This window comes from Gorilla gorilla, chromosome 4 (assembly GCF_029281585.2).
Source record: "Gorilla gorilla gorilla isolate KB3781 chromosome 4, NHGRI_mGorGor1-v2.1_pri, whole genome shotgun sequence".
NCBI lineage: Eukaryota > Metazoa > Chordata > Mammalia > Primates > Hominidae > Gorilla > Gorilla gorilla.
The window spans coordinates 55422072-55447006 of record NC_073228.2 but is presented as its reverse complement, the minus strand read 5'-3'; the positions used below and the strand labels follow the sequence as shown (position 1 = coordinate 55447006).

Below are 24935 nucleotides of genomic sequence, written 5' to 3'. Positions count from 1 at the left end.
TATTTAATACTTAGTGTTAAGAAAAGGATTTCAGACTAGGGAAAATCTACTTGGGTCTTGGAGAAATAATTGTGAAAGCAGTTTTGCAAAGGAAACAGACTTTAAGAACAAAACCCAAAACCAGTTTCTTGGTCAGTTAGGAAGCCCTTCAGTTCTGCTGCATTGTCATTATGGTCATTGTGTTTTCTATACCCCCAGGTGCCAGAACCTACGATCACCTCAAGAAGACACGGGAGGAAGAGCGCCTTAAACGCACTATGCTCTCAGAAGTTCTCCAGTATATCCAGGACAGTAGTGCTTGCCAGCAGTGGCTCCGCCGGCAAGCTGACATGTGAGTAATTACTCCAGGGTGAAGGAGGCATTCTTTCTGGGATGCCTTGGCCTTCACATATATTTTTGGGCACCCCAGATGGCAGAGTAATAATAATTGAGTAGCTGGAAGAATTCAGAAATATTTTAGCAGTCCATCTCAGAAACAGTGCCATACTGACAGTTTTGAGAAATAACTGACCTCCTAGAATCATGCTTTACTACTTTGATCCTGTTTTTTAAAATGAGTGTATTTTCCCCCAGCCTTCTACCCATGACTTCAACTGTCTCTTCATACCTAGATTTTCATTGGGGAATCATGTTTGTATCCCTTCCCCTTGAGTGGTGTTAGTGGTGTTCTAGATTACAAGCTCTTCTTAACAAATCTGAGGAATTTTTCTTCCTCAGAACAGATTTTCTTTCCTGCTCAATACAGTGAGATATCTGTAAAACATAGTTCAGTCTATCTCATTACACTTCTTCAAGGTGACCTACCTGATAAATGGCACCCAGTCTCACCGGGGCTTTTGGAAATCACCTTGTTTGATATGACCTAAGTTTAAATTCCTCTTCTTCGTTGTAGTGATTCCGGCCTGAGTCCTTCCATTCCAATGGCTTCGAATTCAGGTAATTATTTCTCAGGCCAGAACAAGTCTTAATTGTGAAGTTTGCATCGTAGGGGTTATAGTGACCCAGCAATCTTCCTTCCTCTGTGGTGTCAGGGTGCTTAGGCAGAGTAACAGTAATCAAGTGTTAGCCCAATATATAAACATCAGTATGTTTTCGGAACCTTCATGGCCAGACAGAGACTATCCTCAGAGTGACAGTATAGAGTATAGACAGTATAGAGACAGGGGAAAAAAGAACTTCAGAGAGGTAACTTCTTTATTTTACCAATGTTCATGAGCAGTTAGTTTACTGCAGTTGTGTCTACCACTAATTTTGAGACTTATTTCACAGGAGATAAATTAAAAGCTCTTTATTTTATTATTTTTTATTTATTTACTTATTTTTTGAGACAGAGTCTCGGTCTGTCGCCCAGGCTGGAGTGCAGTGGTGTGATCTCGGCTCACTGCAACCTCTGCTTCCCGGGTTCAAGTGATTCTTCTGCCCCAGCCTCCCGAATAGCTGGGATTACAGGCATGCACCACCACGCCTGGCTGATTTTTGTATTTTTGGTAGAGACGGTTTTGCCATGTTGACCAGGCTGGTCTCGAACTCCTGACCTCAAGTGAGGCACCCACCACGGCCTCCCAAAGTGCTGGAATTACAGGCGTGAGACACCGTGCCTAGCCTAAGCTTTTTATTTTTATATAACATGAGCAAAGAAGCATGTTACTTGCCAGAAACATAAGGATTTCTAAGTTAGAGACCTAAAGTATTTCTATTTCTTCGTTTTACCTCTTTGAGTATGTCCTATTTTGAAATTAGTATACAGAGCAAGATTAAGCCATATGCTATCTGATGATCCTTGGTGATTGGTAATCGATGACTGGGAATTTGGGGAGGTATGTCTCAGTAGATTCAGAATCTGGGTCTCAGATTTGTCCGCATTAGGGACTTTTTTTTTTTTTTTTTTAGATGGAGTCTCGCTCTGTCACCCAGGCTGGAGTGCAGTGACGCGATCTTGGCTCACTGCAACCTCTGCCTTCCGGGTTCAAGCGATTCTCCTGCCTCAGCCTCCCAAGTAGCTGGGATTAGAGGCGCCTGCCACTATGCCCAGCTGATTTTTGTACTTTCAGTAGAGATGGGGTTTCGCCATGTTGGCCAGGCTGGTCTCGAACTCCTGACCTCAGGTGATCTGCCTGCCTTGGCCTCCCAAAGTGCTGGGATTACAGGCATGAGCCACTGCGCCTGGTCACTGAAGGGACTTTTTTTTTTTTTCCCATTTATTCCTTTATTTCAAGTGATTTTTTCTTAATATGGAAAGAAGAAAAAGGTATTGTTTTAGGGGAGTGGCTAAGACAGTGAAATCAAAGTTTTATTTTGTAAGTTTCTTATTGCCAACACTCTACCCCCAAAATCTAAATACAACTAAGTTAATACTGGCTAATTAAAATGAAGGAACTGGGACAGGTGCAGTGGCTCATGCCTGTAATCCCAGCACTTTGGGAGGCTGAGGTGGGCAGATCACCTGAGGTTGGGAGTTCGAGACCAGCCTGACCAACATGGTGAAAACCCATCTCTCCTGAAAAAAAAATATAAAAATTAGCTGGGTGTGGTGGTACACATCTGTAATCCCAGCTACTCTGGAGGCTGAGGCAGGAGAATCGCTTGAATCCGGGAGGCAGAGGTTTCAGTGAGCCAAGATCGCACCATTGCACTCCAGCCTGAGTGACAGAGTAAGACTGTCTCAAAAAATTAATTAATTAATTAATTAAATTAAATGAAGGAACTGGCTAACATGATCATATATTTTTGTTCTCTGTACCTTCTGCACTGACTTGTTCATTGTTTCTTTTTTCTTTTTTTGTGAGACAGGGTCTCCCTCTACTATCCAGGCTGGAGTGCAGTATGTGATCATGGCTCGCTGTAGCCTCAAACTCCCAGGCCTAAGTGATCCTCCCAGTTCAGCTCCTGAGTGGCTGGGACTACAGGCGAATGCCACCAAACCTGGAGAAATTTTTTTTTTTTTTTGGTAGAAACAAGGTCTTACTATATCACCCAGGTTGGTCTTGAACTCCTGGGCTCAAGTGATCCTCTTGCTTCAGCCTCCCAAAGTGCTCAGATTACAGGTGTGAGCCTCTGCACCCGGCCTCTTGTTCATTGTTTGTTCCTAGCCTGTGTTAGCCTTTCTCACCCCTTATATTTAGGCTGAGGAGATCTCTTGCTCTCCTTTATGTTCTGAGTTCTTAAGGCATCTATGTATTGGAAACCTGGCATCTTTGATTGTAGCCTAGCCTCTAGTGACTTTTGTGAGGAACCAAATGGTTTTATCTCCCTTTTTGAGGATTTGGAATAATCCCTTATGCCTTTTGTTGATATAACAGAGAAGCCTGTTTTCCACCAGTGGAGCTTGTAACAGTCCCTCCCCTTTCTCTGCCCCACTTGAAAAGCAACCTCTATAAAACTTCGACATTTTCTTTGCTTAACTCAGTCTATCCATCCCCAGCTGAATACCAATCCCTAATACACATTCAAAACAAAACCAAAAAAGTTTTGCTCATCAAGCTTCCCCTCCTGGCCAGTGACCTCCTACTTGGGTTTCTTTCTCAGGTGTGTGAGTTGACCTCAGCCCCTGCTTTGCCATATAATGGCTCATTGTTCCTGTTTGTGGATCTTGCAGGTAAACAGGGCTACTTTGGAAGGAACAGATATTCCCTCACATAATAAAAAAGAAGGGCCTTTTGCTGGCCTAACAGTCTTTCTTTGATCTGAAGGCACACAGTACTTGGTTAATTACCATGTTTGCCTTGTACTGCTGGCCGAGTGGCAAGGATTGGGGAATGTCTGTTCTGCAGTTATTATTTCCATTCGTCAGCTGTCAAAGCAGGCATTGTGTGACGTTTCTTAACTGGATGACATCTGGGCATCAGATTTTAGAGTCTCCTACATGGTTAGGAAGAAATAGGTGATAGTCGGGCATGGTGGCATATGCCTGTCTTCCCAGGTAGTTGGGAGGCTGAGGCAGGAGGATCACTTGAGCCAGGGAGATTGAGGCTATAGTGAGCTATGATCGCAACACTGCACTCCAGCCTGAGCAACAGAGTGAGACCCTGTCTCAAAAATAATAAATAAGAGATAACTACTGTGGTGAGTAGTTACATTTGATGCTAAGGTATGTGTGACTGTATGTGTATTTTAGCAGATTATGGGTAATTCATGTGCCCTGAATATGTAATTCATTTTTATTTTCAAGTGAATGTTCGGGTGCCCATGTTGTTAGCTAAACAGGCCTGAGGGAATGGGACAGGATTTCCTAAGCTGGATATAGTGATCCTATACCTAACTGGCCTGGCCGCACTGAACTTTTTAATACTTTACACCTGAGAAATTGTCACTCCTATTAAATCTATGCTGTTTCCTTTCTCTGTCTATAGGTAGACGGAGTGCACCACCCTTGAACCTCACTGGCCTCCCTGGCACAGAGAAGCTGAATGAAAAAGAAAAGGAGGTAACAAAAGGGAGGGGGCTGGGAGAAAGAGAATAGGGGCTGATTATTCATTGAGTTGTCATTAAAAATCCATTACAGGGTCAAACCCCTTTTGTTCATTCATCTAACATATATGCACATCTCTGGTGAATCCTAGAAGTCCAAGAGCTAAAGAGCCGTTTGTGGCAGATTTCAGAGAATTGCTTACCTTGTCACCCTACCACCATTCCTCTTTTGGGGAAAGCACATGTGGTATGTAGATGACATAATAATAGCAACTGTCATCTATTGAGCACTTACCATGTGCTACTCTACTAAGTGCTTTATGTAAATAAAATTAATTTTTTGTAAACCTAAAATAACTTTTACATGAAAATAGGTATTTCCTATTAGAATGGCTGCCTTGAAAAGTTCTATACTTATTCCAACAACATAATCATTATTTAAAACATTTTTGTAAATTGTCTCCAGAGCATGTTTATAAACCCAAGGAAAAGATTTTTACATCATATATAGTCATGTTAATTTTGATTTTAAAAATTATTTTTTATTTTTATTTTTATTTTTATTTATTTATTTATTTTTTGAGACGGAGACTTGCCCTGTCACCCAGGCTGGAGTGCAGTGATGCGATCACAGCTCACTGCAGCCTCCACCTCCCAGGTTCAAGCAATTCTTCTGCCTCAGCTCCCCGAGTAGCTGGGACTGGACTACAGGCGCTTGCCACCACGCCTGGCTAATTTTTGTAGTTTTTAGTAGAGATGGGGTTTCACCATGTTGGCCAGGCTGATCTTGAACTCCTGACCTCATGATCCATCCACCTTGGCCTCCCAAAGTGTTGGGATTACAGGCGTGAGCCACCTCACCCAGCCTATTTTTTATTTTTTATTTGAAACAGTCTCGCTCTGTTACCCAGGCTGGAGTGCAGTGGCGTGATCTCGGCTCACTGCAACCTCTGCCTCCCGGGTTCAAACGATTCTCGTGCCCCTGAGTAGCTGGGACTACAGGCGCATACCACCACACCCGGCTAATTTTTGTATTTTTAGTAGAGACGGGATTTCACCTTGTTAGCCAGGCTGGTCTCAAACTCCTGACTTCAGGTGATCCACTCACACCAGCTCCAAAAGTGCTGGGATTAGAGATGTGAGCCACTGCACCGGCCTGATTTAAAAAATTATGTGACCTACTTTTTCCAATTGCAATCATCAGACATGTCTTCATATTGATTTTATCTGTTTCTAAAATTTAAAGCCAGCCTCATAAGAGTCATCATCAGGAGTTTTCAGAAAACTTTGTCACATCTCTGAAGTCTGTTCCTCTTTTGGAGGAGTTCCTCTTTTGCTCCTCATATGCTCCTTTTATAATTCCCAAGGTCAGTTCCTCATCTCCCACCATATATCATTAGTTCAGTTCAGATAATAAGGAAGGGTCATAGTGTAGGGGATAGTGTTAGTCTTATTTTATCCACCAGGAACAGTAAGGATTAGTTTGGGAGTGGAAGGAAATGTATGTAGTATCTGTGTATTGCTGAAGAAGGTCATAGGTCAGCCTGATTCAAATATTGAATGGCCTGGAATTTCAAGCTTTTTTTATCCTTACCCACATAATGGTGACCTCAGACTCCTCATTGCTGGATAATGTGGCAATTTTCTAGATTTTTAGCAGTTAAAGTTACCTCCTCTTAGCAAGGTCTCTTTATCTCCTTTCCCTTTGAAGTAGGAAATGTAATCCCCAAAGCAGGGACTACTGCTTTATGCTGACACGAAAAGCAATGTGATGCAGCCTTGAGAATCCAAGTGTCTGTGCGTCCTGCCCCCACTGTGCCCCATGGCTCTTCCCTGACCATTGGTGCTGGGACTGTACCTGGGCATTTAGTGTTTGACTCCTGAAAGAGCCAGGCTGCTCCTCAGGAGCACATATTTGTAAATCCCTAACAAACCCAGGCCCCTGAGCCAGCTGGCACGTGCTAAAGGCTCTTCTAGCATCACACCCTGGCTTTCTCTTCCTGGGTGTGTGTCCTTAGGGAGTGTTCTCTCCAGAGAGGAAGAGACTAAATGGAATGTAGTCCAGCCACCCATCAGCTCCTATAAATAGTTGGGGGTTGATGTCACTTTAAAAAATTTTTTGCTATACCTGCTGGATTAAATTACGAAAATGACAGATGTTAATGTTTATTAAATTTGCCATGTCTTGCAGCTCTGTCAGATGGTGAGGTTGGTCCCTGGAGCCTATTTAGAATACAAATCTGCTCTATTGAACGAATGTAACAAGCAAGGAGGCTTAAGACTGGCGCAGGCAAGAGCACTCATCAAGATAGATGTGAACAAAACCCGGAAAATCTATGATTTCCTCATCAGAGAAGGATACATCACTAAAGGCTAAGGCTCCAAGGGCTTGGGATCAGAAGTCAGAAGTTTGGAATGTGGTGGGTCAAAGGACAGTGTGGGTGGGCATTCTGGAGAGTTGTTTTTCAGCTGAATTCTCATGGTGAAAACAGGGGAAAGGACAAAGGAAACCTTAAGTTGTATTAAGTCTACTTTCTTCTCCATCCTGCTTTAAAACACTCCTGTTGTTGGTATTATGCTGCAGAGTTGTGTGCTACATAAGCTATTATTAAATGTGAGTGGGCATTCATTCCTAACACCTCTTGTAACTAAAAGAACCATAGTACCTCACATCACAGTGCTGGTAGAAATAGAACTAAACCACAGTCTGTAATCCCAGGAGTCCAGCTCAGATCCTTATATTGCGAGGTAAGTTTGCTGATTATCTGTCTTGCCTTCAAACACTGCAGACAGATTTAAAATAAAGAGAAAGGTTTTAGAGCATAAGAAAGCTCTCGTCGAAGGATTTTTTAAGCTGACAACTTTTTTTTTTTTTTTTTTTTTTTTTGAGACAGAGTTTGCTCTTGTCCTCCAGGCTGGAGTGTGATGGCAAGATCTCAGCTCACTACAACCTCTGCCTCTCAGGTTCAAGTGATTCTCCTGCCTCAGCCTCCCGAATAGCTGGGACTACAGGTGTCCACCACCACGCCTGGCTAATTTTGTATTTTTAGTAGAGACAGGGTTTTGTCATGTTGGCCAGGCTGGTCGCAAACTCCTGACCTCAGGTGATCTGCCCGCCTCAGCCTCCCAAAGTACTAGGATTACAGGCGTGAGCCATCGCGCCCGGCCTAAGCTGACAACTTTTATGAGTAAAGGGGAAGAAAATATCCTTATGATGGTCTTATCCCAAACTGCATCTTTAACTTCGGCCGGGCAAGGTGGCTCACCTGTAATCCCAGCACTTTGGGAGGCTAAGATGGGTGGATCACGAAGTCAGGAGTTCAAGACCAGCCTGACCAACATGGTGAAACAGTCTCTACTAAAAATACAAAAATTAGCTGAGTGTGGTGGCACACGCCTGTAATCCCAGCTACTCAGGAGGCTGAGGTAGGAGAATTGCTTGAACACAGGAGGCAGAGGTTGCAGCGAGCTGAGATCGCGCCACTGTGCTCCAGCCTGGGCAACTAAGTGGGACTCTGTCTCAGAAAAAAAAAAAACAAAAAAAAACCTTTAATGTCTGGCTTTGTACTTTGCAGTCTGCCTGTCTAATCTGCAGTAGTCTTTTGAGGAGGTGGCACTGGATATAACATGTCTCTGTTATTTTTAGAATTAATTAAAATGTTTTGCTATTTAATTTGTGGGTGTGTCAAATATTCTGGTAACTGAAACACACTTAAGGTGTTGGATGCCTGCCCCATCACGCTGCACTGTCTGCTGTCACATGTGTCCTGAACTCACCCTGTTTTTGCCCTGGGTTTCCCAGGATACCAAGCCCCTGAGGATGGAGATGATGCAGCAAACCTCAGCTTTGCTTGGATTGTGACTTGAACCCTGTTTCTCAATGGTGAAAGGCTAGCCTGCAATAAAAGCTGCTTTTAAAACAGAAGTAAAGCAGCTTTATATACGGGACTCACTAGATATGAGGGTAAGTAGCCCCACCACATGTAAAACTTGGTCCTCAAACGTTTCTGCAGAATAAGAAGCCAAACTTATGGTTATCTTGTTTCTGTTAGAAACAAAGTTGTATATAGAAATAACTTCGTCAGAATCGACACAAATCACATCGAATAGTTGACTGTTTAATTCCTTCTACATTCAAATATCTAATTAAAATACTGTGTGCTTTGTTGGAAGCATCTGCTCAAACTTTTGCCTGTTGTAAATATGCATGCAGCTGGGAAGGGATTCATCTAAGGGATAAGAAATGAAAAAGACACTCTAAGGACCTGAGGGAATTCAAATAGAGGACTTCGATTTTTTAAAAAGAATGACGTGGAAATGATCTGTTTTCCTTGTAAAATCATATCTCGTAGAAAACATTTTACCACTACCATCACCCCTAGTTGGTTGTGAAGTGATTGCCTCTTATCCCTGAAAGGAAACTCCTGTTCTGAAAAGTTGGGATGCATTAGCCATCAGTGTTAGGTGATGTCTGTTGTAGTCTGAAGAGTCCTTAACCTTGATTAAGGAAGGCTTCCTGGGAGAGGTGGGCTTTTGGGGCAATTATATGATAGAGAAGAGAGAGAAAAATGGCAGATGGAAGTGGGAGACAGTTCCACACACAGGGGGTGGAGAATGATGTGGAGGCAGCAGTGGGTGTAAGGACAGTGGCGCCAAGAGATTTATTTGGCTAGAACACAAGGGGCAGCTGGGTAGTTAGGAGTGGGAGGATGGTAGGACAGTCTGACAGAAACCTTGGAAACAGTTGAACTCTGAAAAGCTGATGGGAAATCAGATTTCATGAGGAAAATGGCATGGTTGAAAATAGTAATAGAAAAATAAGACTGAAGTTTTAAATGACTGGATTTTTGAAAGTAGGATTATTATTTCTTTGGTATACCGAACTTTGCAAAGATACGTAGCATTGCATCCTTCCTCTTTGCTTCTAGACAGGGTTGGCCATAAACCAACTACACTGATAGAGGTCTCTCCAGATTGTCTCAGAAGAGAGAGAGTTTACCCTGAAACTTAATGACATGAATAAGACCTGTTTACTGAAATTTTTATTGCAATTTAACGTTAAAAGTTTCTGCTGGAGTTTTATGCATATTTTTCTCTCTAAGTGGTGGGAAATAAAGAAGAAATCTCTTTCCATGTAATGACTCTTCTCTGTGCTCAAAGACCAAGACTGTCTCTTGAGATACCAATTAATACTAAATATTCACAGTTTATCTTTTCCTGGGTCCCAGTTTCTTTCCTTTTATTGTTAACCGTCTTCACTTCCCCCGCTTTTAAAAATCTGAACTCAGTTAAGCAACCAGTCATTGAAATGACTGGGGGTTAGCTGGAAAAGGGAGAAAACCAATGGCATTCATCAATAACAACAAAATCCCAGTTTGTAGGACATTCTAGCTTTAGGAAATATGTAGGTATGTAACAAGAGAAACAATCTGCATTGAAGAATCAGAGGCCACATTACACAGCAGTTTGGGAAAACTCACTCATAAATATGTATGAGTTTTATTATTTCTTTGGTAAACCCAGCTTTGCAAAGCTTTATGCCTAGAATCCCTCCAAAAAACACTTTTTCACCCATCTTTAAGCAAACAGTGGTACTGTATTCTGAACAGCATTCTGGGGAACTTCACCCATTCATTTTTAAGGATATCTTTGTGGACACCTTCTAAATGTACATTGCATTATTCTTGACAACACAGAAGGGTTTTCTGTATCTTATATGCACCTAGCTTTTTGTTTGAATTTCTAAAAATTATATTTAAATAAAAGTTTGATTCAAGAGGTGCTGCTGATCTGGAAGCTTTGCTTTCCTTTCCAACGTGCTTAGCCAAATGCAGCTAACCTTTCCCACATCTGCCAGAAAGGACCATCTTTGGAACACCAGGACACTGCCATGTCTGTGGCCTTGCATAGAAGAGTTGGCCAAGCTAAAAGATTTCTTTTTAATCAGACACAGGCTGGGTGCAGTGGCTCATGCCTGTAATCCCAGCACTTTTTGTGGCTGAAGTGGGAGAGTCACTTGAAGCCAGGAGTTTGAGACCAGGCTGGACAACACAGCAAGACCCCCATCTCTACATTAAAAAAAAAGAAAGAATGCTGGGTGTGGTGGCTCACGCTTTTTCTCCTAGCTACTTGGAAGGCTAAGGCAGGAGGATTGCTTGGGCCTGGGTAGTCAAGGCTGCAGTAAGCCATGATTGTGCCATTGTAATGTAGCCTGAGTGACAGGGCAAGACCCTGTCTCTACCAAAAAAAAAAAAAAAAAAAAAAGACAATACCTAGTCCTTTTGAGCCAAATGTAAGTGAAACAGAGCAAGAGCAGGGTCACAGCAGCCTGAAACTAGTAATAGTCCTGCTGACATAGGCACTTGATTTGGGAGTGAGAACAATAGTGAAGAGTTTTTAGGCCAGTGGCTCATGCCTGTAATCCCAGCATTTTGGAAGGATGAGGTGGGCGGATCACTTGAAATCAGAAGCTCAAGACCAGCCTGGCCAACATAGCGAATCCCCGTCTCTACTAAACATATAAAAATTACCCAGGCGTGCTGGTTCATGCCTATAATCCCAGCCTCAGGGAGGCTGAGACAGTAGAATCACTGGAACCCAGGAGGTGGAGGTTGCAGTGACCCAAGATTGCACCACTGCACTCCAGCCTGGGCAACAGAACAAGACTGTCAAAAAAAAAAAAAGTGAGGAGCTTTTAACTTGGGAATTTGGAACCTAAGTAGCCAGTCCTTGAAGTGTGCGTCAGAACTGACGTGTTAGTGTGCTGTGTTTGAGGAGGGAAAAATGAACAGTTGCTGAGAGGTATGGAAAACCAGTTTCTTTGTCTAATGGCAGGGAGTTCTTTTTCTGTTGTTTGTTGCCTTGGCTTCCAGCAGTTAAGGTGTACTGCAATCAAACTGCCCTTTGATTTGATTGACTAAGCTACAAATCAGAGACATTATTTAAGGGAAAGGTGAATGTCGTGCATCTGCCATTACAATTCCTTTGTCACTTGAGTAGCTTGTTATGCATTGTGTCCTAGGCCCCCTTCCCTGTTGACAGTAGGAATAAGGAAATGGAGATAGCACAGGAAGTTAACCACTAAAAGGTTCCAACCCCTGAAAACTACAAAAAATTTATTTCATAGATTTAGCCCTGAAGGTCACTGTACTTACCCTTGTCTTGGAAAACCCTGTAGTTAACTTCTGCCAGCCCAGACTTGGGCTGGATAATTGAGTCTGATGCACCTATTTTCTACGTTAGAGCACCAGAATGGATTTTTGTGGCACCAAACTAATCATTTGGTTGAATTAACCCCCTCTTCTTAACCAAGCAACACTTTTTTCATCTTGGTCTGGTCTCCCCTGAGGCTGTGGGTGGCAAAAAGCTTCCAGGTAGCTTCTAATAATCCTGCCTTGGTCCAGAGTTGTGTTGAACAGAATCAGCATCTTAGGAAATATGGAAAGGAGAAGGCCTCACAGTTGTTTTAAGAAACCAGCACTTTCTTAAGCAGAAATGCTGAAATGCTGCCATCAAATCACCCTTATTCCGTGAACTGACAGCCAAGTGCCAACTCATGACACTTCTAACATATCTCTCCTCTTGTTGGAAAGCTAGCTGCCGAGTATACTCTCCATTTCTGAAATTGTTCGCAATGACCTAAGACTTTCTTCCTATTGAACAATATATAACTATTGATTTGGATCCTTCCCTCGCCCCTCACCTTTCATTGTCATCATTTAGGGAATTCCTTTAAAACAGAAAAACATATTAAGAAGTTAAAAATCAATGGAGGGCAGGCGTGGTGACTCACACCTGTAATCCCAGCACTTTGAGAGGCTGAGGTGGGCGGATCACTTGAGGTCAGGAGTTCGAGACCAACCTTGCCAACATGTTGAAACCCCGTCTCTACTAAAAATACAGAAATTAGGCAGGCGTGGTGGTGCATGCCTGTAATCCCAGCTACTTGGGAGGCTGAGGCGGCTGAGGCAGGAGAATCGCTTGAACCCAGGAGGTAGAGGTTGCAGTGAGCCGAGATCGTGCCACTGCACTACAGCCTGGGTGACAGAGTAAGACTGTCTTTAAAAAAAAAAAAAAAAGGAATTTGGGCTGTGGGCTCTTAATCATTTCTGATACAGTTACTACCAGAGATAACTAACTCCTGGACCGAGGGAGAGAATAGTGCATTTGCCCAATTGATGTCCCCCTATAAGAAAACTGATGTTTTTATTTGTTTCTAATCTTATTTCAGTTTCTAATCTTTAGGAAGTTGTCCAATTTTTGGGGTAATTTAATAGCTTTTCCCAAAAATTATTGAAAAAGCGCAAAAAGTTCAGAAATGCCTTGAAGACTCTAGCTGAGATGGATGGACTGATTTGAACTTTTAGTAGCAGATGAGACAGCAGGATTCCCACCCTGAGATCATGGTTATTTGCTTTGGAGAGGTGGGGTAACAGCTTTTCCACAATATCCCTAATAGGAACCTCTTTTTAGCCTTTTTAAGGGCAAATGGCAGCTGATAAAGCCACTCCCGTGGAGGCAGAAGCATTTAAGCTCTAGCCACAGACAGGTGATAGGAATGTCAACCTCACCTGGCTGTCAACCCCAACAAGAAAATCTTGGCCTTGTTCTGGGTGAGCATAGCTTCAGATTCAGGACACCTGTCAGATCTAAGATGGGCATAGGTTTTAATTTCATTTAATTTCAACTTCCAGTGATACAAATGGAAGATGCAAAGCGAAATGCTTTTGAGAGCAAAGTCTCCCAGGGGTGCCTCCACCCGCCCCCAGCGACTGTGCAAAAGAAGGCGTTTGTGGGAGAGAAGGGTGGCTATAGACGTCATTGCATCATCCAGATCCCAGCTGTGACCTGGCTCAGAGTTTTCCAGTTAAAAATAACCATGGCTTACAATTGGGGGAAAAGAGTAAACTGTTCCGTCTCCATGGAAACTAGGAGTGTGTGTGTTGGGGGGGTAGGGGGGAAGACAAGCTACAGATCTCTAGCACATGTGGCAAGATGGGGTGGATGTAGGGACCAGAAGCTTAGAGGCCCTCTGATGAAAGTTGATACCCCTATTTAGCATCCAGGATGTGGCCAGACACTGCTCCAGGGCTCTGGAGACACTGCATCAAGGATTTGTTTACAACGATGTGTACATCTTGGGTCTGGTGAAGAATTAATTTGAGTCTTCTGACTTCCTGTAACAGATTTGCTACTATTTGGCAAAGCAAAGAGCAGATGAGCAAGACTGTAGGTTAGATGTTGCCTTTTAACCAATCTGGGAACCTCCGCTACCTTTCCATTCACATTCTGTTTCTTAGCATATTCAGCACACCTTCATTTGCATATTCAGTAGTTTGGTTATGATACATGTAGTAGTCTATAACTAGAGGAGAAGTCTCCAGGTTTTTTGGGCTGGTTTGGAAATTTACTCGCCTTCAGTAAGACCAGGTTTTCTTCTTTGTTCCATGAGTTTACACAAAGCATCATTCATTAGCTTGTTTGTCTTTAAAGGTAGGTCTCTTATCATTTCTGGTATACTTACTACCAGAGATAACTAACTCCTGAGGGGAGAATAGTTCGTTTACCCTTTTTAAAAAGGTCTCTTTAAAATTTTCTTCAAATACATTCGAGTTGTAAACAAAATCGTTTTAAACACTCATTTTATTTTTATTTTTTTTGAGACGGAGTCTTGCTCTGTCGCCCAGGCTGGAGTGCAGTGGCACAATCTCGGCTTACTGTAACCTCTGCCTCCCAGATTCAAGCAATTCTCCTGTCTCAGCCTTCTGAGTAGCTGGGACTACAGGCGTCTGCCACCACACCCAGCTAATTTTTATATTTTTAGTAGAGATGGGGTTTCACCTTGTTGGTCAGGCTGGTCTCGAACTCCTGACCTCAGGTGATCCACCCGCCTCGGCCTCCCAAAGTGCTGGGATTACAGGCGTTGAGCCACCGCGACCAGCCATTTATTTATTTTTTGAGATGGAGTCTCACTGTGTCACCCAGGCTGGAGTTGGAGTGGTGTGATCTCGGTTCACTGAAACCTCTGCCTCCCTGGTTCAAGCAATTCTCCTGCCTCAACTTCCCGAGTAGCTGGGATTACAGGTGCACACCACCACGCGCAGCTAATTTTTGTATCTTTAGTAGAGACAGGATTTCACCACGTTGGGTCAGGCTGGTCTCCATCTCCTGACCTCAAGTGATCCACCTGCTTCAGCCTCCCAGAGTGCTAGGATTACAGGCACGAGCCACCTCGCCCCACCAAAACACCCATTTTAAAATTAAGATTTACAGAGCAGGCTGGGCACAGTGGCTCATGCCTGTAATCCCGGCTACTAGGGAGGCTGAGGCAGGAGAATCGCTTGAACCCGGGAGTTGGAGGTTGCAGTGAGCCGAGATCGCGCCATTGCACTCCGGCTTGGGCGACAAGAGTGAAACTCCGTCTCAAAAAAAAAATAAAAAAATAAAAAAATTATAGAGCAAATAACTGAGGAAGAAGTAGGGATTGTTGACATTACTGGCCCTCTACAGCTAAATGCTTTCTTGTTTACCTGCCTGGTGTACTGAAAAGATCTGAGCACTAATCCCTGTTCTGGTATTTAATAATAATGCAACCTTGGGCAGTTTCTTAATACTTATGTCTAAAGTGTGGTTGGTAATACCTACCTGACTGGGTTGATGAAGATTAAATGCGCCGGGTGTGGTGGCTTACGCCTGTAATCCCAGCACTTTGGGAGTCCAAGGCGGGTGAATCGCCTGAGCTCAGGAGTTTGGTTTTTTGTTTGTTTGTTTGTTTTGTTTTTTTTTTTTGAGACGGAGTCTCGCTCTGTCGCCCAGGCTGGAGTGCAGTGGCGCGATGTCTGCTCACTGCAAGCTCCGCCTCCCGGGTTAACGCCATTCTCCTACCTCAGCCTCCTGAGTAGCTGGGACTACAGGCACCCGCCACCACGCCCGGCTAATTTTTTTTTTTTTTTTTTGTATTTTTAGTAGAGACGGGGTTTCACGTTAGCCAGGATGGTCTCAATCTCCTGACCTCGTGATCCGCCCGCCTCGGCCTCCCAAAGTGCTGGGATTACAGGCGTAAGCCACCGCGCCCGGCCTGAGCTCAGGAGTTTGAGACCACCGTGGGCAACATGGTGAAACCCTGTCTCTACTAAAATACAAAAAATTAGCTGGGCTTGGTGGCGCACGCCTGTGGTCCTAGCTACTCGCACCACAGCACTCCAACTTGGGCTACAGAGTGAGACTCTGTCTCAAAAAAACAAAACAAAACAAAAACAACAAAAGATTAAATGTGTTAAGGTATATAACACACCTGGTGCCTCCCTTCCTTTTCTTTTCCCACTGAGCCTTTGACATTTAGTTTCACTGCGGTCAGGTATGAGCAAGTACATGATTTTCCTGTACCACCCAATTCACATCATGCAAAAGTCTCACAGAGGGACATGAAGATCTGCAAGAACAAATGTTAAAACAGACAGATGTGCATTTTACAAGGATGTTGTTTATCTTGAAATTCTCGTCACTGCATCATTGCTACTGCCCAAGGGTTGAATTAAGGGCAAAACATTTCAGAGACAGATTTGAAATTACCTAATTATCCATGTTGTAATGTTCCCTTTTATAATGCCTGGCTCAAAAAGCTTGATGTCAGGTTACAGAACTGTATGCATTCTTTGATTGTAATTGTGTTAACAATAGTAAAAAATCTTGCATACAATCAAGACCAGAAAGAAATCCAGATGCTAATTGTTGTTTTGTTAAGTAATAAAATGGTGGTGAGCAATGCTTTTTCTCTCCTTTTTGCTTTTTTTTCTTTTTCTTATTTGTAATGTGACAATTCTTTATTACTTGGAAAGTACATTTTATGAGAACTGTGAAAACTCGGAAAGTAGAAGTTCGAAGTATTTTACATTTAATAACATCTAGCTAATCCTTATGATATCTAGATAAGGTGCTACTTTACATCTTATGAAATAGCACAAGCCTTAGGCAAACTTATGTAGTAGAAGAAATGTGTTCTGAGACTTCTGAGACTTCCATCTTGCTAGTTTTTAAGAAATCTTTTCTCCCAGAAACCTGGTGTCCAGTGTCCCTCTCAAATCTGCCAAAGGACAGTAGCTTAAAGATTTACTTATCTCAGGGGAGTTGCATTTTTATAGCCATCAATGGCATATAATTTGGAATTAGAGGCACAGGCAAGCAGGCCTTCCGAATCTCTGTGAGCCACAAGACCCGATGGCACCCTGAAATCAAACTTCTGTAGACTGGGAGCCTTGTTGACCGCTGTTCCCTAATTCTGACAGATCAAAGCTGTTGCAAATTTGTTAACCAGAGGCAGTGATACAAATGGAAGATGCAACTATTCATTCTGAGGGACCCATAAAAGTCTGATTAAGGAGCAGTCATTGCCCAAGCAGTTAAGGAGAATATTTTTGGAAAGGCAGACATCAGAAGCTAAGCAGAGTACAAATTTCCACCCTCTACTTACTGTATTAATCATATCAGCTCTCACTCTTCGTAGATGCTGCCCTGCTCGAAAGCACTGCTTATTTAGCTGGGAGTCAGGAGAACCCAAACCCTCCCTGGGCATAGACAAATTGTAATTTTATAGCAGACAGCCTCTAAAATGTTTCTACATCCACAATAGTTGACACTGCCAGGCGCAGTGGCTCATGCCTCTAATCCCAGCACTATGGGAGGCTGAGGTGGGAGGATTGTTTGAGCTTAGGAGTTCGAGACCAGGCTGGGCAACATATTATTTAAAGAGACTAGGTCTCTTTAGTAATAACAAGGCCAGGTGCGGTGGCTCACGTCTATAACCTCAGGGGGCATCACCTGAGGTCGGGAGTTCAAGACCAGCCTGACCAACGTGGAGAAACCCTGTCTCTACTAAAAACACAAAATTAGCCAGGCGTGGTGGCGCGTGCCTGTAATCCCAGCTACTCGGGAGGCTGAGGCAGGAGAATCACTTGAACCCGGGAGGCAGAGGTTGCGCTGGGCCGAGATCGTGCCATTGCACTCCAGCCCAGGCAACAAGAGTGAAACTCCGTCCCCCCCAAAATAATAAAAACTAATTAGCCAGGCGTGGTGGCGTGCCTGTAGTCCCAGCTACTTGGGAAGCTGAAGTGGGAGGACCACCTGAGCCCGGGAAGTGGAGGCTTCAGTGAGCCATGATTGCACCACTGCACTCCATCCTGAAGCCTATCTTAAAAAAAAAAAAGGAAGAAAAATTGACACCTATAAAAAAACTCACATACTTATAGTCCAGAAATGTGCTGTCCAGTAAGGTAGCCACTAGCCACATGTGGCTATCTAAATTTACTAAAATAAAATTTTAAATTCACTTCCTTAGTTACACTAGCCATATTTCGTGTTCAGTAGCCACATGAGGCTAGTGGCTACTGTACTGGATAGTGGAGATACAGAACATGTCCATCATCACACAAAGTTCTACTGGACAGTGCTGGTCCAGAAGAGAATACCTTCAAATTGCATTTTTGGTACAGGCATGTATAAGCCGGCACTTCCACATTCTGTAAAGGCATAAAGCGCCTCCCTACCCCAGGGCATGTCTGTACAGTCATTAAATGGTCTGACTCCAGCACTTCTTTCTACTTAATCTCTAAATCTCTAAATCTTGACACGCACATCGCACACAACACAAACTCTATTTTAGCCCACCTCCCTCCTCTTCACTGACTCTTCATGGTAGGTTTAGTTCCCATAATCCATGAAAATGCCTAGCTCCTTGTCACTAGAGCTTGTTTTGGAAACCTGCCTACAGTGTAACAAGCTGGAATGTGAAGAGGGATGCATCTATTTGTGTTGCTGAGTCATTGAATTGACTGAAGCTTCAAGGACTAGGGGGTGCTGAGCAGAAATGAAAACACACAATCCTTTCTGTTAGAGGTTTGCTCTTTTCGTATTGGCATGTAAACAAGTAAGTCACTAAGTGAACTGACGTCACAATTTAGTGTTAGGAAGATGCTTTTCCCAGGCACGAGTGGTTTCCTGAATCTAGCAAAGTATGCTGCTTTGTTTTCTCTTAGATTAATTTTGCCTAATTTTAAAGCTTTGATTCTCTTTTTACGAAGACGAAAATAAATCTCTCTAGTCTGGGCCTTTTTCGTTTCCCAGGATTATGATTAAAATTATCACTAACTTTTAGATAGTCCAGCACGCACCGAATGACTCTGAAGCCGGTTGGGCAGTGGAGATCGGGAAGAACATGAAAAAGCTTCAAAGCTTTTGTTTGAGGACATCGGGAGATGTAAACCCCAAACGCGGGTTTTACTTCTCCCCTCCACCCCTCCCCGCAAACCCATGCCTACTCGTTTTGACTGCTCAGCAATTCTGAGGCCAACGATTTGCAACGGCGAGGAGCAGGGGCTGGTGAGTCAAGGACTGGGCATGGAGTCAGGACTCCTAGGTGCCTTGACTCACGGCAGAGCCTTGAGGAAGTCGCTTTGCCTCCCACGTGTCTCCCTTCACCTGCCAGAGGCGGAGGGGAGGCGGGGCTGTGCTGGAAAACGTCCGTTTCGCACCGACTTATGTTACAGATGGGCAGACCTGAATTTTAAAAGACCCTCAGAGTCACACAGCAAATGAGCCCTCAAATGCCCGTGTCCCGCCTGCGCTCCGGAGAACCCCTGCCCTGCCTCGGGGACTCGGGCGGTGGGTGTTGGCTCCGAGACTCGGACGGCACCTTGCCGTGGCGGGAGCAGGCGGAGATGCGCACGGAGGTTGCATGTTCACCTCCGGGTCTCGGGCGCCACGGCTGCCCGTACCTGTTCCAGCAAGCGTCAGCCAGGAACTGCCGCGCTACTGATTTTCCCTTCGCTCTTGGGTCCCAACCCCCGGGCTCTCCGGGCTGGGGAGGCGGTGGGGTGGGGTGGAGGCCGTCCCGAGCCACCCGCGGCGGCTTCACACCTGTATCGGATTTGCTTTCTCGCCTTTAATCCTCTCCAATCCCGAAAGCACCCCAGCAGAGCGCCCCCGCAGCCCGCCTCAAGCCCGGCTCATAAGCAGACGCTGACTGGGGAAGCGAGGGGTCGCCGGTGTGTGAGGCAGGGTAAGAGATCAGGGGACCCGCACGGAGGAGCGCTCTGGGGGAGGCTGCTGCCTCGGGAGCTGGGGCGCGCCCGGACCACACCGCAGGGCGCAGAAGCCCAGCGCGCACGCGCGCCGCCTGCCGCCCCGCGCGTCCCCCGCCGCCCCGCGCTTCCCCCCGCCCCGCGCCGCGTACCCCCACCTCGGGAGAGGGCGGCCAGGCGCAGGGAGCGTGCGCGCGGCCCGCCCCGGGCGCGGGCGGAGGGAGGAGGAGGCGGCGCGCGCGGCGCCCAGCCCGCAGAAGCCGGCGGCCGCGCAGGAGGACGGATCCGTAACAGCCACCCGCGCCGCGCCGCGCCGCGCCGGTAGGGGACCCGCAGGCCCGGGGGTGGGGGTTGTGGGGAAGGTGTTGGGGTGGGGGCGGGAGGGCGGGACTTCGCGCTTCGGGTCCCTGGTCGCAGGGGGACCCAGAGGCCCGCGCGACCCCGCCTCTGGAAACTTTGTGCCGGCGCCCCCACCTGCTCCCCGGCAGTCCTTGACTCTTCGGGGCGGCGCGCGGAGGAGAGGCCCGGGACCCTCCGCAGCGCACCCTCGCCGGCCCTGGGCGTGCGCCCCCTGCCGCTCCCCCGCCGCGCCGCGCCGCCCCCGCGACCCTGTCCCTGTGCCCCGGGGCTCCAGCATCCTCGGCCGCGCCTCCTCCGTCGCCTTCCGACCCCGCTGAGGCCGCCTACTCTCGCTGGCATCCACCGGCTCTGGAGCGCGCCGCCGCTTTTTGCATCTCCCCGAGGTTTCTGGTGCATGGATAGAAGCAACTTGACTTTCAGCGATGCCAAGTGTCCAACTTGAGTCTTCCTCTGCGGTGGTAGATGGGTGTGCGCGGTGCTAACATCTGTCTTTTTATTTCTCCTAAGTACCCTTGCTCCGGAGCGAAGTTGAGTTGTTGTTTGTAAAGAGGAGGTGCGTGCTGTGGCCGCCTTAAGTGGATTGTATAACTGTATTTTATTTAGGTGGATGTTGCCAGTGGTACCAGCCAGTGTTATGGTAACTGGGCATCCCAGAGGCTAGGGAAGGAGGAGCGACTTACAAATGCAGTTTTACCATGCAGAGATTTTTTTTTTTTTAAACCACCTTGTACTTTCTATCCAGCAGGACCTCCGGACATTTAGTGTGTGTTAACTCGTTAGCTGTTCATTATCGTTTTATAAGAGAGGGGGGTGGAGAGCGTTACCATCCCGTTTTACTGATGTAAAAACGGAGGCGAAGAGCAAACTCCGGGTATCCTTAGTAACCTTAAAAGAATAGGGACCAAGAGATTTAACCCAGAGTCTCCTGGAATTCCTAGTCCCTAAGGCCACTCAGAAGTATGATGGAATGTTGGACCGTCCTCCCTGACATTCTACAGATCACTTAAGAGTCAGAGAGGCCGAGGCCAGCCGGCAGCTCCATGCCTGAGACTCAGCTCTGCCACAAAGTTAAGTCACACTGGACAAGTCACAGTTTCTCTCCGCTCATTTCCTTCCTGCTCTCTAAAACCAGGGGAACAAAGGTGCTGTATTCTTTGCAGAGTTGTGCGTGTGTCTGGAAGCTCCACTCCCTTGAGCTGCTATTTGGTTATTGTTAGTTGTTGTGGACTCATAAAGGCCCCCAGTCTTGGTTCCCTTGAGAAATGCAGGGAAGGAGGCACCCCCACAGTGAACGCCTCTTCTTCGCCAGAGACGCCTGAGAATTCACATCAGGGACACTTCACATCAGGGACAGGCCGGGGCAGAGACCCTGACCTGAGGGAGGGACGAGGGTTGCCACGAGGAGGTAGGAAGGAGCCCTGCATAGGAGGCTTGACACATGGGCCCTATTCCTGCCTCCAGCTCTGACTCATCTTCTGACGCTTGGGGGAGGAGAGGTAGTTGCTTGGTATTTTTGGCTTTCCCCCATAAAACTGGAGACAGTTTCCTTCATTCCAAGTCGTTTTAATGTCAGTGTTGAACGTGTGTGTCCTGAGTTCTCATCTGAAAGCTTTCATATCGGTTGACTGCAGGTATGAATTCTGTAATAATAATTAATAGAATGGCATAAATGTATATTCATATCATAAAAGACTAGCCAAGTATGTAAGTCCAGGAAATCCTTTAAGACTTTAATATTTTTAAAAAGTGGGCTTTAGGGAGGGCCATGTTTGATGGGTTCCTTTGCAATTGGGATTTTAAGGCAAAATGGATTAAAAATGCTTTTCCCAAAATCACAAGAAATACATTAACCATTCTCTGTGAGATTTAAACTCTACTAATAAGGTTAAAGCTTTCTTTTGAACCTCTTTCTCAAAAGTAACTGCCGAGTGCATCTTGATCGGTTTGTGTATATCTTTTTAGACTTTTCTAAGCATTTTTATAAATGTCCGTTTGCACAAAGTGGTTTTTTAACCGAAATTAATTATTTTAAAGTTGACTTGTCCTGTTTAAAAAGATTTGGCTTCTGTCAAGAACAAGTAATGTGTTTAAGTACAACTGTTGGTAAAGTTTTAATAATCCTGATAGACGGTGTTACTTCTCAGGGCAAGGGGCAAATTACCCCTTTTAAACAACTTCAAAGTAGTAGAATCATTACGATCCTAGGTTTTACTCTTAGGTGCTGAATAAAACTTTCCTATTTAAAAAAAAAAATCTAGGACTACTAGCCTATTGTCTTGTCTTTGCTTATAAAGAAACGTCAAAGGGAGTGGAAGACAGGGAGAGTTGCTAAAGCAACCAAGGCCTGGGTATAAACTTACAGAGCTAACATTTAAGATGGCTTTATTATTTATGAAAGCTTCACTTCACCTGGGTGAAGACAAAGGAAAGTGTTAATGTGGGCACCCTTCAAACCGGTAATTTCAGGAAATGGATGGGTTAAAACAAAATTCATGTCAGGATTCTGTGGATTTATATATTATACATTTACCGAGGACTTTTACCATCTTAAAGGTGCTGTGCCTGAATACAGAGGAAGAAGGCAAGTAAGGTCGGTCTCTGACCTTATGAAGCTGACAGGCAAATAGTGACATTCAGAGAGGGTTGGCCAGAATTGTCATGGTTCTGAATTCCCAGAAATCAACATTAGATTTATTGAATTGTGAATTATGTAAAAAAGTGTCTAAAACAAATGGATAATTTGATGGATTATTTTGACGAAAACATAAGTGTAACCGTCTTGCAGGTCAAGCATCTGACTCCACACTCTCTCCCTCCCCCAGAGGTCCTAGCCAGAAACTACCCTGACTTTTATGGAAATCATTTCCTTCTTTTCTATAGTTTTTATCCCCTAAATATAAATCCCTAATTGACATAGTTTTATTTTGCTTGTTTTTAACCTCAGTGCAAACTAAAAGTAGATACTCTTGTGAATCCTTCCTTCTGGCCGGCATCGTGTGTGTGTGTGTGTGTGTGTGTATGTGTATGTATGTATGTGTGTGTGTATGTATGTATGTATATACACACGCACATACATAATTTTTTAAATTTCTGCAGCATGCTATTTTAAAAGATTTATCCATATCGTTGCCTATGCCTGTAGTTGTTTTTGTGTTTTAATTTTTTTAGAGATAAGGTCTCACTATATTGCCCAGGCTGGTCTTGAACTCCTGGGCTCAAGGGATCCTCCTGCCTGGGCCTCCCAGACTGCTGGGATTACAGGTGTGAGCCACCACACCCAGCCCAGTTAGTACATTTTTGTCTTATGAACATACCACAAATTACCTTTCCACTGTTGATGGACATCTGGGTTGTTTCTGGTCTGGGGCAATTATGAACAGCCCTGAGTCAGGTGTGCATACCTTCAGCTTTACTAGTTGATACCTGGTTTCCAAAGTGGTTGTACCAATTTACATTCCTTCAGTGGTGTCAGCCTTGAGTTTGTAAGTCACTGTATTTGCTGTTTAACCACAATTATGCTTGAATATTTTCTGAATGAATGAATAAAGGTCCCTGGGTAGTCCGATCCCTGGCCTGTCATGTGCTAGCGTATTTTTATTTAGTTATATGGTTTGGACTAACCACCCAAACACCAGAAATGGTTTTCCCACTGTGTTTGGTTGACAAATATCTAATGGAATCCTTTCATCAATCTTTTTTTTTTTCTTTTTTGGAACAGATGAGTAGTTATAGGAAATTTTAAATGTGCAAAATGAAGTACTAAAAATAAGTGGCTAGTACCTAGACGTTTTTTAAGGCTCTTGAATGAATCCTGCCTCTGGTGAATGCTTCCATTGTGCCCAGCCCTAAATGTGTAGGACAGTGTATTGTGTGGGAACCCAGGCCTATCCTTGGTAAAGTACCCTCTGAGGATGAGACTCCTTAAGAGGCACTGTGCACAGACCCTAACTCATACTTCTTGGCAATTCCAAAGTAACCACAGACTCTGTGCTACAGGAATCAATGACTCTTTTAAACTTTTTTTTTTTTTTTTTGAGACAGAGTCTCACTCTGTCGCCCAGGCTGGAGTGCAGTGGCACGATCTCGGCTCACTGCAAGCTCCGCCTCCCAGGTTCATGCCATTCTCCTGCCTCAGCCTCCCTAGTAGCTGGGACTACAGGTGCCCGCCACCATGTCTGGCTAATTTTTTGTATTTTTAGTAGAGACGGGGTTTCACCGTGTTAGTCAGAATGGTCTTAATCTCCTGCCCTCGTGATCCGCCCGCCTCGGCCTCCCAAAGTGCTGGGATTACAGGCGTGAGCCACCATGCCCAGCCTTTAAATCTTTTAAATGTATTTTTCTCCAAATTTTCCTTTGCCTGAGAAAGTAGAAGTAGCTTAGAGCAGGGTTTTTGTCGTTTTTGTTCATTTTCTTTGTAAGAGATGGAGTCTAGCAATGTGGCTCAGGCTGGCCTTGAACTCCTGGGCTCAAGGGATCCTCCCACCTCAGCCTCCTAAAAGCTGGGACTGCAGCATGTGCCACACCCAGCTTGAATTCCTGCTTTCTGAACAGACAGTTGCCAGGTTCACTTTGATTGCCTGTGTTTAGTTTTGCCAGCTGGATTTGAAGTGTGTGTGTGTGAGAGAGAGTGAGAGAATGTGAGAAAGAGAAGGAGCAGGAGGGAGGGTGTAGGGAGAGGTGGGCAGTTCACCTGAGGGCAGCCGTTAAATTCAGGTGTTCATTGAGTACTTACCATGTGCCTAGTATTATGTGCTGTGTTTCTGCCCTTAGAGCAGAATGTTCTGCAATTCTGTAGGTTTACAAAATACCTCAGGGGAATCCTTTTTAGCTGGAGGGATGATGGAAGAACACTAGCACAAAGACTGAGATTTGTAGATCCTTTTTATTTCTTCTCTAAAGCATCTTGGAAAATAGCTAAATCACTCTATTTTCAGTCTTTATTTACATAAGTCACAAAGACTTTTTTGCTCATTATAGTAAAGATTTTTTTTCAGATTCTCTAAAATAATGATAATTTTAGAAACCACATGCGGATAAATTAGAAGTTTTCAGGAAAAGACACCCAAAGGAGGAGGAGTAAGAAGTCGTTAGTAT

The 24935-nt window shown here is 44.7% G+C and overlaps 2 protein-coding genes across 11 annotated transcripts in view; both read left to right on the top strand.

Moving 5' to 3' along the window:
* The window catches only part of TADA2A (transcriptional adaptor 2A), a 68545-nt gene extending 57869 nt beyond the window's left edge, over positions 1-10676 (top strand). For 3 of the 7 annotated variants that reach the window (XM_031011312.3, XM_063706506.1, XM_063706508.1), the window contains 4 exons: positions 199-331; positions 893-936; positions 4350-4423; positions 6599-10676. In XM_031011312.3, the coding sequence (XP_030867172.2) occupies positions 199-331; positions 893-936; positions 4350-4423; positions 6599-6784 (437 nt within the window). In that variant the 3' untranslated portion in view covers positions 6785-10676. The remainder of the gene's footprint in view (positions 1-198; positions 332-892; positions 937-4349; positions 4424-6598) is intronic. The other 4 variants (XM_055388360.2, XM_063706507.1, XR_008680167.2 and 1 more) reach the window with 3 other exon arrangements.
* Positions 8253-24935, top strand: part of DUSP14 (dual specificity phosphatase 14) — a 34955-nt gene continuing 18272 nt past the window's right edge. Inside the window, exon 1 of one of the 4 annotated variants that reach the window (XM_063706510.1) lies at positions 8253-8371. The gene's annotated coding sequence lies outside the window, so the exon portion shown is untranslated. Of the gene's footprint in view, positions 8372-19084; positions 19460-19646; positions 19803-20807; positions 21473-24935 lie in introns of those variants that run through there. The other 3 variants (XM_063706512.1, XM_063706509.1, XM_063706511.1) reach the window with 3 other exon arrangements.